Source organism: Physella acuta, unplaced genomic scaffold (assembly GCF_028476545.2).
Source record: "Physella acuta isolate Inbredline_101_S28 unplaced genomic scaffold, ASM2847654v3 ptg000438l, whole genome shotgun sequence".
NCBI classification, from domain to species: Eukaryota; Metazoa; Mollusca; class Gastropoda; family Physidae; genus Physella; species Physella acuta.
This window is the reverse complement of record NW_026731957.1, coordinates 220,727-235,512: the sequence shown is the minus strand read 5'-3', so window position 1 is coordinate 235,512 and position 14,786 is coordinate 220,727. Positions and strand designations below refer to the sequence as shown.

At 36.6% G+C, this 14,786-nt stretch overlaps 1 protein-coding gene across 1 annotated transcript; it reads left to right on the top strand.

The window, feature by feature from the left end:
- Positions 1 to 2,693: 2,693 nt before the first annotated feature.
- Positions 2,694 to 11,336, top strand: LOC131942994 (acetylcholine receptor subunit beta-like 1; the record flags this gene model as incomplete). The annotated part of the gene is made up of 6 exons (XM_059303001.1): positions 2,694 to 2,963; positions 3,342 to 3,472; positions 4,779 to 4,896; positions 9,070 to 9,231; positions 10,259 to 10,388; positions 11,269 to 11,336. Coding segments are annotated over exons 1-6 (879 nt in total), but the record flags the coding sequence as incomplete, so codon positions are not given.
- Between the last annotated feature and the right edge of the window lie 3,450 nt (positions 11,337 to 14,786).

Genomic DNA, 14,786 nt, shown 5'->3' with positions numbered 1-14,786 from the left:
AAGGTGAGATATTATAATCAATCTCAAGCGATTACTGATTAACGTTTATACGACGATAAGATCTTGGTCACGGATGGATAGATTTATGCCTGAAGAGGCAGATAATTGTCTTTTAGAGATTTTGAGATACTGATCGTGTTTTGAAAATAATATTTTAGTCGTTAATAGTGTCAGTCTCATTAAGAACAAATTACTAAAAAGAATTTAATAAAACAAATAGCTGAAAATGAAGTTTAAAAAAAAATTAAACTTCCTTGCTTAAATAAAAGCATTGGTCGCTAATAACAGATCGCTTACACAGTTTAGAGACGATGTTTTTATAAAAGAAATTATTTTATTTTATTTACAGTGCATTTTAAACTTATTATAAATTGTTCTTTTTCAATAACTGTTTTATAATCAACTTGACACACTTCACTTAGACACTTGAATGTTTTAACAAAGTCAAGTAGTGTCATCTTTCTCGGTCTTTAATTACCCCAGTATGATATCCTTGACATAGGCCATCGAAGATGGTACGCCTGAATGAATAACCATTGATTACTTGAGGTAAGTGGGTTGATAGCATGCTTTATATTAGTATACTAAACGTTTTACAGTTTGTTTAAAACCTTATTTTGGAAATCACAATAACAAATGCAGTTGTGGAAAAAATATTGTAAAAAACTGTATCCAAAATTAATATGATTAAAATATTATATTTATTATTGTAGATCACAACAGCTATTAATTTATAGAAAGAGTGATTTCCAGTTCATGCTAGGCTAATCAGGTAGTCTTTTTACAGAATTTAGTTTTGCTAAGCAATCCTATGCTCTACACAATAACGCATGTGTTTTCCAAGCCTTTGGGTTTACACACACGCACACACACACACACACATGTATATATGTATATATATATATATATATATATATATACATATGTATATATATATATATATATATATATATATATATATATATATAGTATTTAGCGGTACGGGCATAAGTGGTTTGTTTATGTCTGTGTGTGTTGCACGAGCGTAGACGTGTTATGAGTTTGTTTGTATTTCAAAGTTTCAAGTGAATGAAATTATGAAACCAAAAATAACAAATCTGCTAATGAGTAAGACATGTTGATTGGGAAAAAAGGATCCACACTTTTAAAATGTGTAGTACAGGTAGGAGAAAGGAAGGGATGTTTTTGTAGTACTTGGAGGAGGGAGGAAGGGATGTTTGTGTAGTACTTGGAGGAGGGAGGAAGGGATGTTTGTGTAGTACTTGGAGAAGAGAGGAAGGGATGTTTGTGTAGTACTTGGAGGAGGGAGGAAGGGATGTTTGTGTAGTACTTGGAGAAGAGAGGAAGGGATGTTTGTGTAGTACTTGGAGGAGGGAGGAAGGGATGTTTGTGTAGTACTTGGAGGAGGGAGGAAGGGATGTTTGTGTAGTTTGGAGTAGGGGATGTTTGTGTAGTACTGGAAGTAGGGAGGAGGGAGGTGGGGATGTTTTAGCTCTAAGATAAGTGGGAGGGGATATGTGTGTACCCCTCGAAGGATTGACGTTAGTTAAGTCTTCAGGAGTGAATGGTTAACATTTATTTATATTCCACCTCATTGATTTTACAAGGTGGATATTTAATTAGCGGTGTCCTGTTATACTAGATAAGACCTATAATTATTAAAGGGTATTAATTTACCCCAGTATACACAAAGTATTGTGCTGGGGGTCGAGTATGCCGCGTTGGGGGTGTAGCCGTTTAGAAGAGCCCATTGAAAAGTAACTGGAGACCTCGGCTCTGTCATGCGCTTTGAATCGATACAAAAAAAAAACATTTATATCGTGTTATGGTTCTTCTGTTGAATACTCGCCGAGAAGATAAAACAGTATCGTATTTAGTTGTATATGTATGAGTGATAAGACGAATTAACAGTTTGATTAGTGACGGGGGTAGGTTTAGAATTCAGTCTGGAAATGCGATTGGGGTTTAGACTCGGGGTTCTTAGGCGGTGTTCGATCGAACCCCAGTGGTTCGGTGAGTCAATCTCAGGGGTTCGGCAGAGATCTAAGTACACACTTGAATCGTAATTCACGATCCGATTTTGTCTGTTCTGACGATAGAACTTTTAAGAAAGGTTCGGTGAATGTGTATATTAAACTGTTAGGGTTCGGTACATCAAAAGAGGTTTAGAATAACTGGCTTAGACTTTTTTTTATAACAATGTGAGTTGTACAGCTTTAAACAATGATGATGTATTTCACTAAAATATAACAGCTTTGCATAATGTGAATGAGATTGTAAACCAAAATAATAATGCATTCATACATTAATATCATAAAAATAATTAGACATTTGCATTGTTATAACAATATTATATTCAACTGAAGGCTGTTTCCTATACTATTTCTTTTTTTATATTAAATAACTTTTAAGCACTGGACCTAACTGTAACATCCGCTTAAAGTTAACATAAAAAGTAAATAATACGTTATGCTCTGTTTCTTGACCAACGACCGCACTCCGGTTGAACACACTCGGTTGAATAGTTCCCAATATACGACCCCCACTTCGATTCGTAAAAATAGTTCCGATAACTCTTAATTGCGAGTTGTCATTTGTTGAACCCTTGCCAAGTACACGGGAACTATTCGCTTGGTGGTTGAACGCTTCAGCACACGCCAACACAGTTCTGAGATTGAGTCCCAGGCACAGCCATGTTTTTACTGCTCAGCTGCTTGTGTCTTGAGCTCTTGTCGAGTCTGTGTTTCCACAAAGTGAAAGGCGAGTCGTACAGCAACACCGTGGAGATCTTCAAAGACAAGCTGGCCAGCTCGAGCTACAACCCTCGAATTAGACCAGTGGTCAACCAGTCGGCTGTCCTCGTCGTTCACGTGGCGTTTGAACTCGTGTCCATTGTGGAGCTCAACGATGTCCAGCAGAGCTTTACCTGCAACGGTTTTCTGGTGTTGAGATGGACAGATGAGGTCAGTATTTTGTGATATTTTAGAATGCATACGTGTTGTATTTTTGAAGAATGATATATTAATAATTTTGAATTAATATTTTTGTTGTTGAAATTAAAGAAAGAAAATTATATATATGTATACATATATATATATATATATATATATATATATATATATATATATATATATATATATATATATATATATATATATACATATAAAGATTGAAATCTATTAAAAAATACTTTAAAAATTACAATGATATTTAATTAAGCGTGTTTGACGAAACCACTCTTGTAAAAAGTGAAAGTGCACATTAACATTAGAGTCATGTTGTTTTATTAAATCAAAAACAACATAAAGAATTTGAGGAAACTTCAACTTTTTAAATTCCAGAATTTAGTCTGGGATCCAGCCCAATATGGAGGCCAGGCCGTGATTCACCCCGTCCCACAAGACATCTGGAGACCCAGGGTCGTGGTCATGAACACCTTGGGAGACAGGGACCCGTTTGCTGATGATTTCAGGTCTCAAACCCTCTCTTTTCGTGTAGTCTGCGTGGCTTAAGGTTCTCAATATGTTTTACTATCTTCGTCTTATAATAGTGCAACTCCTATCATTGTCTGCCTAACTTCGCTTTACCGTCTTCCTATCTTCGTTTTATCATTTCGCCTTCCTATCTTCGTTTTATCATTACATCTTCCTATCTTTGTTGTATTAATATGTCTTCCTACTTACTTTAATCATTATGTCTTCGTAATTTCGTTTTATAATTAATTTTTCCTATCTTCGTATTATCTTTACGTTTGACTATCTTTGTTTTATCATTGTCTTCGTATAATTTTCGATATGACATTTAAATTCTGTGTATTACACTACTGTCTTTATAATGGCTTTGATGAGTTTCATTTTTTTTAGTTTTGTCCACAGCTCATTGTATTAGATTCTTTAAATCGTGTTGACTGTATTTATAGCCTACTTTTTGAACCTTTATGTTTTATTTAGTTAACTCTATTTTATTCTCATTCCTTTTTTTCTAATTTTTTTCCTACAATTTTTTTTCAACCAGTTCCGTCTTCTAATTCCCTACGTTTAATTTTCAGATGTTACCCCATAATCCTTTAACTTGTGTCTGTTGTTTATGCCAAATTTCATATTTTTTTAGTATTAATTATTTTATTGAACGTTGTGGTCGAATAGTAGAGCGTTGGTTGAAAGCCCGAAGGTCTCGAGTTCGAATCTCGGTCTGGACTCGTAACTTCAAGACGTATCTGAGTCCACCCAGCTTTAATAGGTACCTGACTCACGTTAGGGAAACATAAGTGACTAGGCTTAGTGCTCACCCTCACCACACAATCCCTTCTTATGCCGTGGTCATTGAAACAAACGAACTCTACTTTATCTAGCCCATGTATCTTGGGCGCAAGTGTTGAAAAGAGATATTCTGATTTGTTATCATATATGCGTGAACCAAGTTTGAAAGAAATCCCTCTATTAAATGTTTCATTCAACATTGTGTTATAACCACCCAAACTTTTTTCTACTTAAATAATTGCTTATATACAAGTGTTTAAAATAGGTTAAGGTTTGAAAATTATAGGCCTATATATGATGGTTTTAAATATTTTAAAAATTTTATTATTAATTTATTTTTATATAATACCATACAATTTAAGGGAATGAAATAACATTACATTAAAAATCAAGTAACACCCTGTAACATTTCTCAATTACAATAACTGGTAACATACACATACACATATACACATGATTTATAACAAACCAATCAACCAGATGAATTGTGGAACTCTTATGAAGACCGTCTATTTTTAGCCCGATCTTCCTAACAAGCCAAGGTCACGTGACGTGGGTGCCTGGTTCCCTGTTCCTGACCTCATGTGAGCTGGACTTGACCAACTACCCCTTTGACACGCAGGTCTGCACTATAAAAGTAAGTTTTGACACGCAGGTCTGCATTATAAAAGTTTTGACACGCAGGTCTGCATTATAAAAGTAAGTTTTGACACGCAAGTCTGCATTATAAAAGTAAGTTTTGACACGCAGGTCTGCATTATAAAAGTAAGTTTTGACACGCAGGTCTGCATTATAAAAGTTTTGACACGCAGGTCTGCACTATAAAAGTAAGTTTTGACACGCAGGTCTGCATTATAAAAGTTTTGACACGCAGGTCTGCATTATAAAAGTAAGTTTTGACACGCAAGTCTGCATTATAAAAGTAAGTTTTGACACGCAGGTCTGCATTATAAAAGTAAGTTTTGACACGCAGGTCTGCATTATAAAAGTTTTGACACGCAGGTCTGCATCATAAAAGTAAGTTTTGACACGCAGGTCTGCATTATAAAAGTTTTGACATGCAGGTCTGCATTATAAAAGTAAGTTTTGACAGGCAGGTCATGGCGGCTTAAAGCTAACGGAATTGTTTAGACTAGACCAGAGGTGTCGCGAGGGGCACAACCTGACGCCATTAGGCAAAATGTGAGGGGATGACACCAATAAAAACTATATACATATAGGCCTTTGTAGATTTTATTTTATTTATTTATTCATTTTTTCTGGGGGTGGGGGGGAGGTGGTGGGGTGACACCGTGTGATGCCACACAGGGTGACACCCGCCCTAGCGACGCCACTGTGTCAGACAAACTATTTCTATTTTATCTCTTTATAGAAGGTTCGTTTGAGGCAAAATATTTCGCAAAGTTTGTGGTGAAGATATATATATATATATATATATATATATATATATATATATATATATATATATATATAAATATATATATATATATATATATATATTCTAATAATGTTTCTTAAATTGCCAACTATTATACGTATATTTTGTTCAGGCTGAGATAATGAATACAATTAACAAAGTATACGGCCAACTTGGAATAACAGGTGGGGTGCTGAGCCCCGACATACCTCCCATAGAGCCGCCTGTGGTTGCCAATACAAAAAATTCTAATAATGTCATGTTCTCTGCAACAACTAATTCCATATTAATATTATGTATGATTGATTGTGGTTTTGTAATTACTAAATTCAATAACTCACGGCAAATTCAATTAAGTTTTAAAACCGCACCCGAAGTAAATCTTTTGACAAAGCGGTCTAAGCATTGCCCCATTTTTTTCATGCACTGTAAGTTGTTTTTATCATATCCTCTTATTATTAACCTATTAGCATGAAATAAAATCGATTCACACCTCATGTGATTTTGACGAACTGTATCAAGCGAGATAAATCAGGCCACATGATGTTTTGAATAACGATAACTGCCTGACCCATTGTTTGGCAGCGAGCACGTGAGGTCGACTCCCTGTTGTGTTCTGACCCAGATAGCCCGAATGAAAGAGTTTTGATCTAGATATTAACCCTGTCTTGTCTGATTGATATTATAGAGGAATCATTGTAATTTCTGGTAAACGTAATCAGAATCGTTTCGTTGGTTTGTTTTTTAAATTGATTTTAATTATGTTCTTATCACATGTGGACTCAAAAATTACAAGCTAGCTGGTTCATAGTCGACAAGGTCTCTCCGTTATTGAAACCTTAATCATAGACTTACTATTATATTTTTGAAATTTCAGATAAAAAGTAACTAATTTAATAACCATCTTCTATACACTAAAAATGAGAGCATTTTAAGATAAAAGTTTTAGTTATTTCGAAAAAAAAAACATTATAGTCGTGTATCTAAAAAATAAAATGTTTTTATTATATTATTTTATTGTATTTAAAGCCTTGCTATTAATGTATTGTCTTAGGTGCTTTGAACATAGTGGCTCCCACCATATAAGCTTATATTTTATAATAGTTTTTTATAATAATAACATAACAAACGGTTGTTTAATTTTCAAATTAATGATACAATTATTACAATTGAATATCGAAAGGTTCTTCTGAGTTTCCATTAATAGAAATTACAATTTTCAAAAAAGTAAATTTTAATTTTAATTAATAATACGAACAGTACAAAGTTTCGGAAATAAATACCTAACAATAAGATGCACATATAAACGATAAAATTAAATAAATGTGCCTCTAATGTCAAAAAAGTAATATTTTTATGGGTACTAAATAATTGATGTGTAATTGCACACAAATATTTCAGTTTCTCTGTTTATCTCTAACAATTGCTCTCAAAATGGTTAAATTTTAAAAAAAAAAGCATTTCTGTAAAATATGTAAAAATCTATTCAAAATAGTTGTATCACGTTTTGGTTTTATGGACAGCTGCAACGTTTGACGTGTATCTATACATGGCGAATAATTATGTTATTAAATTACGCCGCACATAAAAAAAAATAATTACGCAACTTTTTGTCCCCTATTAATTTAATCCAAATCAAATGGACCCTTTGTAGACAAAACACCTGTGGACAAAGCCCCGCTGTTGTCAAAGCAATTATGTTCAAAGCACATTGGGTCTAAAGTACGCGTACCCATATATATATATATATATATATATATATATATATATATATATATATATATATATATATATATATACATATATATATATATATATATATATATATATATATATATATATATGTGTGTGTGTGTCTCTGCCCGTGTCTGTGCCCGTGTCTGTGTGTGTGTGTGTGTGGTGACAGGAAACATTATGCTAGGACAAAAGATCTTAGAAGAAAAGTATCCATATTATTAGTAGTACAATCACGTGTGTTTCTTGTGATTTTGGTGTCTGCATGTGATTTGTGGGTGTCAAGCCGGATATAATGATATGGGTGGGGAGGGTGTTGAGGGGAGGGGGGAGATACAAAGTACTGAGCGCGCCGGACCGAAAAGAAAGCAGCAGGGCTGTTACTGCCTCATTCACCTTTGTGAAACCATTTTTCACAATATCTGGATCCACTACTTTGTGAAACCATATCTTACAATATTTGGATCCACTACTTTTTAAAAACCATATCTTACAATGTCTAGATCCACTACTTAGTGAAACCATATTTTACAATGTCTAGATCCACTACTTTTTGAAACAATTTTTTTACAAAATCTGGATCCACTTCTTCATAAAACCTTATCTTACAAATCCTAGATCCACTACTTCATAAAACCATATCTTACAATGTCTGGATCCACTACTTCATAAAACCATATCTTACAATGTCTGGATCCACTACTTCATAAAACCATATCTTGTAATGTCTAGATCCACTACTTCATAAAACCATATCTTGTAATGTCTAGATCCACTACTTCATAAAACCATATCTTACAATGTCTAGATCCACTACTTCATAAAACCATATCTTACAATGTCTGGATCCACTACTGCATAAAACCATATCTTACAATGTCTAGATCCACTACTTCATAAAACCATATTTTACAATGTCTGGATCCACTACTTCATAAAACCATATCTTACAATGTCTAGATCCACTACTTCATAAAACCATATCTTACAATGTCTAGATCCACTACTTCATAAAACCATATCTTACAATGTCTAGATCCACTACTTCATAAAACCATATCTTACAATGTCTGGATCCACTACTTAGTGAAACCTTATCTTACAATGTCTGGATCCACTATTTCATAAAACCTTTTATTACAATGTCTAGATCCACTACTTCATAAAACCATATCTTACAATGTCTAGATCCACTACTTCATAAAACCATATCTTACAATGTCTGGATCCACTTCTTCATAAAACCATATCTTACAATGCCTAGATCTACTACTTCATAAAACCATAACTTACAATTCCTAGATCCACTTCTTCATAAAACCATATCTTAGAATGTCTGGATCCACTACTTTATAAAACCTTTTATTACAATGCCTAGATCCACTTCTTCATAAAACCATATCTTACAATGTCTGGATCCACTACTTTGTGAAACCATTTTTTTACAAATTCTGGATCCACTACTTTGTGAAACCATATCTTACAATGTCTAGATCCACTCCTTCATAAAACCATATCTTACAATGCCTAGATCCACTACTTAGTAAAACCATATCTTACAATGTCTAGATCCACTACTTCATAAAACCATATCTTACAATGCCTGGATCCACTACTTCATAAAACCATATCTTACAATGCCTGGATCCACTCCTTCAGATCGTCGCCATGACAGTGACGCTAGACGAGATGCAGTTCCAGGTGTACTCCAACAAGGTCGACACCAATTTTTTCACCACCAACGGCCAGTGGGACCTGATTGATACGTCAATCAACACGTCATCACTCTACGCTGAATCGATTAGTATGTCGTCTTTCGAAGTGAGTACAGAACATACACATTTATTGTGTCTATATATACGTTTGTTTTTCTTTGTGCTACATTTAGTACAGAACGCATAATTTTTGTGTACCTTCATATAATGTATTTACAATCTTATCATATTTAGTCTGAACGCATAATTTTAGTATACCTCCATATAACTTATTTACAATCTTATCATATTTAGTACAGAACGCATAATTTTTAACAAAGCCATTCACGTGCATTTACAAATGTGTCACATTTAGTATTAAAAACATAATATATCAACGTTTATTTACATTCGTATAACGTTTTAAACCATACCTTGATTATCCCAGTAACTACTTTTTGTTTTCGAGATTCGCAAGCATTTCTGATGTAAGAGGATTAATTCATATTTTTTAATCGTCTGAGTTCTTATCCAATCCACCACATGCTACAACATAACTTAAAATGTGTAATCAAAGAAAATCTATTTATAGCAAACAGATAAATCACTGTAGGGTCACCCTCCCCCCCCCCCCACACACACACACCACTCGTTAAAAACAAACTATCCACAATCTTCTTATCAAGTTGACATTAAAGCAGCTAAGCCTTAATTTATATTTTATTCAGTATTCAGAGTTCAAATTCAATTTCTTTAAATGTCATAGCGATGTGAAAAAGTGTAGCTATCTCCCCCCCCCCCCCCGCGCTACCGTTACCCCCTCTATTACCCCCGTATCAACACCCCCTCCCACCCCCACAACCCCTACCGCCGACACCCCCCCCCCCTCCCACCCCCTACCGTCACTCCCTTAACACAATGTTCTGCTTACATCGTACAGTTTAAAATACATCTAGAGAGAGACATGAGTTTTCGTTATTTCGCCTCTGACGTACACAGATGTATGATTACCTTTTCATCCCTAAACTTAATTAAAAAGTGGCTTATTGGAATATCCTTTAAAACACAGTATATTCACGGGGTATTTCAAAAGTTCACATAATTGTTAAATAAATATTTATTTGAATAAAGAATCTTTGTTTGATAATGTTTAGATGAGGCTGGTGATGAAGAGAAGGTCGACGTTTCTGCTAATCGACATTATCCTCCCTGTCGTGTTCCTGTCGTTTCTCAACCTTATGGTGTTTGTAATACCGGAAGATTCAGGGGAGAAAATCGGATACGGTAAGTAGAAAAAAACAGAAATCGGGTTGCTGTTCTTTGGAATCAGCAGTAAGAACAGGAAAATAAATCGTGAAAATTATGCCCTTGGGATGAAGGGGTGTGGTATAAAATTTGTTATTTTTTCTCTCAAGGGTAGCAGAGAGCAAATGCTAAATAACACTACAAATTTAGACCTGTATATAAGTAGTTTTTATTTTTATTATTTATTAAGCAGTTTTCTACCGATCAGTTAAAAGATAATAGCAGGATTACACAATAGTTCAGTACCAGATTGTAAGCTTCTCTGTAGCGTATGTCCTGTTGTATGTGCACTAATGTGTACGGTTCTCTGTGTACTCATGTGTTATTGTCTCTGTGTACTAGTGTGTAACGCCTAATGATCTGTTCGTACCATTGTGTACTGTTCAATGTATGTGTACTCAAGTGTACTACACTCTGTGTAGCACTGGGTATTTCTATAATGTGTACCCATAGATACGGTTGTATACTCATGTGCATTGTTCTCTGTGTACCAATGTGTGCTGTACTCTTTATACAAATATAAACTGTAAACTGTGTACTAATATGTATTGTTCATTTTGTACTAATGTGCATTGTTCTATGTATACTAATGTGAATTGCAATCTGTTTACTAAAATGTACTGTAGTGCACTACTGTGCATTGTATTGTGTGTGCCATTGTGTACTGTACTATGTGTACTAATACGTACTCTACTCAGCGTACTAAATTTTACTGTACTTTGTATACTAATATGTGCTGTTAATTGTGTATTAATTTGTACTATACTATGTGAAATAAAGTGTACTGTGGTGTGCATTGTTCTCTGTTTACCAGTGTGTAAAATACTCTGTATGTACATCGTGTACTCACCACTCCCAGGCATCACCGTCCTGCTCGCTTTGACCGTCTACATGAGTATCGTCAGCAGCATGCTTCCCAACTCCTCACTCAAAACGCCGAAGGTCACCCTCTACATCTTCATCCTCCTTGTCATCTCCATGCTGACCGTCATCGATAGCATCGTCATCGTCTTCCTTCACCATCTTGAAGTGGTAACTCGTTGTCTCTGGTTTAGTATAAGGCGATTATGGTAGAAATCTCTCATTTGTTTTTTAAAGCTGTTAGGGTTAAGGTTAGGTTTAGGGTTAGGGTTAGGGTAAGTGTAAGGGTAAGGGTAAGGGTAAGGGTAAGGGTAAGGGTAAGGGTAAGGGTAAGGGTAAGGGTAAGGGTAAGGGTAAGGGTAAGGGTAAGGGTAAGGGTAAGGGTAAGGGTTAAGGTTAGGGTAAGGGTAAGGGTAAGGGTAAGGGTAAGGGTTAGGGTTAGGGTTAGGGTTAGGGTTAGGGTTAGGGTTAGGGTTAGGGTTAGGGATAGGGATAGGGATAGGGATAGGGATAGGGATTGGGATAGGGTTTTGTTTTGGGACTGGGATTGGGATAGGGATAGTGATAGTGTTAAGGTAAGGTTTAAGGTTAAGGTTACGGTAAAGAGGTAGAGGATAAGGATAAGTAACGGTTATCTCACACATTTTCTTAAAGTAAGGAAAAAGAATAGCACTTTTTCTAACCTGATAGTTTATGGGGCAGGGGAAGTAGAGTTCACCTGTTTTAGAGACATCTGTATATATAAGTGATAGTGTGTTCAGCACAATGCCAAGCCGCCTTTACTTTTCCAAATGTAAGACATGTGCTCATCAGTGTCGGGTGGACTCAGGGACGTTCTACTGACATGAACCGTGATGTAACCCCAGATTTTCAGGTTAGCAGTCGTATGCTCTAGTATACGACCACGTCGCCTCATATTTACTTAAAGTGGTTTGTGCTAATTTACGTGGTAAGTGGTAGATGTCTCCAATTTTGACTATTTCATCTACCATTGGTATGAAACCTGAATGGGATATTTTATTTAAATATGTATTATGTACATCGAAGGAAACTAAAGAAATCTCCAAAAATTTCAGTTATTGATTTCAATTTACTGTTAGTATTATCAAAACCAACTCTAAACGTGAATTGTTTTTTAGTAAAGGTATTTTTTTCCAGAGAGAGGACGCCCATTTAAAGGCAAAAGAAAACTTAATGTCAGCTGTAAATAAAGTCGTTGCCTTAAGAAGGACAATACCACTCTTCACAAAATCTAAAAACTACAATGTAAAAAACCCCTGGCCTGTGCATCAAGCAAAAGAAACAGAAAAAGCTGAAACGCCACGTGATGATAACATCAGTACAATACCACGCACACACGTAAAGGGCTTTAAAAACTCACGACGTGACAGCAACACTGCGCTGAGCACTCAAGATATCTCAGAAATATCATTCAGTAACGGCATCAGTAAAATAACGCGCGCGAGAGAGAAGTCAGAAAACCAATTTCCCGAGGACGAGAACACCACACAACGCAAGCAAGACAATACAGTGATAGAATTCTCCGATGACTTTGACACAATACAACACCATCCGGAAACCAACGCCGTACCTTTTAACCCTAACATTGACACCATGTCCGGCTCGCACCGGAAAACAGCCAACGAAACCCAACGACACCGACCTAAGAAAAATAAGTACAAAAAATTCGGGAAACACATTGACCTCGTCTCCTTCATTGTGTTTCTTACCATATGGTTGACCGTTACTTTGGGATTTCTATTTGACATTGCTTTTTAATTCGCTAATAATTAGTTGATGATACATTTGCAAAAATAAAAGACCGTGCTTAATTTAGCATGGCAGATTTTGGTGGAACTAAAACCGAAATATAAAAAGCTTTAATTTTTATTTTGTTAAAATAAAGAAGAGTTCAGCAGCTGCAAAGTAAACCCACATAAGTATGGAAAATTTTCATGTTTTAACGTGCTTAAGTGGTTATTAAGGGAGGTAACTAAGAAACTGTGGCTTATTGAAAGCTTCATCAGTATGTATGGACCGCCAAGTACAGCTCGCCGGAGTTCCCTGTCCTGCTGTAGTATGGGCAGCAGAAAACAGCTCTACGGTTATCTGCCCTGCTCGAATGTTTGTACCGACAACTACAGTTCTTTTGGAGTTCTCTCTTGTGGTGGTTGTTTGACACGACAAATACAGCTCTCCAGAGTTCTCTGTCCTGCTGAAGGGGCTGTAACCACAACTCCCAAGTTCTCTGTCCTGCTGAAGGGGCGGCAACCACAACTCCCAAGTTCTCTGTCCTGCTGAAGGGGCGGCAACCACAACTCCCAAGTTCTCTGTCCTGCTGAAGGGGCTGCAACCACAACTCCCAAGTTCTCTGTCCTGCTGGAATTAGAACAGGCAATCAGTGCTCTAAATCATGATCACCGCCACTCCCTCCATCTGGTTCCCTGAGACATAATGTTCACTTACCTTGAAGGATGCATGGTGTAAACAACCTAGTGCTATTGGCACTTGATGTACGCAGTGTGTGCCCAAACAAACCCCTTCGTCTCCACCTGATTACTTCAACAGGGAAGTGGCAGAATATTTTCCCACCGAGTTTATTTCTTGTGATAGGTCTTGCTGTCTGGTACTTATGCTGTTTAGCTGTTACGTAAGCTGTTTAGCTGTAACATGGGCTGTTTAGCTGTTACGTGAGTGTTACGTGGGCTGTTTAGCTGTTACGTGAGTGTTACGTGGGCTGTCTAGCTATGGCGTGGGCTGTTTAGCGGTTACGTGAGCTGTTTAGCTGTTAGATGGGCTGTTTAGCTGTTACGTGGGCTGTTTAGCTGTAACGTGGGCTGTTTAGCTGTGACATGGGCTGTTTAGCTGTTACGTGAGCTGTTTAGCTGTTAGATGGGCTGTTTAGCTGTTAGATGGGCTGTTTAGCTGTGACGTGGGCTGTCTAGCTGTGACGTGGGCTGTTTAGCTGTTACGTGAGCTGTTTAGCTGTTAGATGGGCTGTTTAGCTGTTACGTGGGCTGTTTAGCTGTGACCTGGGCTGTTTAGCTGTGACGTGGGCTGTTTAGCTGTTACGTGAGCTGTTTAGCTGTTAGATGGGCTGTTTAGCTGTTACGTGGGCTGTTTAGCTGTTACGTGAGCTGTTTAGCTGTTAGATGGGCTGCTTAGTTGTTACGTGGGCTGTTTAGCTGTGACGTGGGCTGTTTAGCTGTTACGTGAGCTGTTTAGCTGTTAGATGGGCTGTTTAGCTGTTACGTGGGCTGTTTAGCTGTGACGTGGGCTGTTTAGCTATGACGTGGGCTGTTTAGCTGTTACGTGAGCTGTTTAGCTGTTAGATGGGCTGTTTAGCTGTTACGTGGGCTGTTTAGCTGTTACGTGAGCTGTTTAGCTGTTAGATGGGCTGTTTAGCTGTTACGTGGGCTGTTTAGCTGTGACGTGGGCTGTTTAGCTGTGACGTAGGCTGTTTAGTTGTGGCGTATCTTGTTTAGCTGTTACGTGAGTGTTACGTGGGCTGTTTAG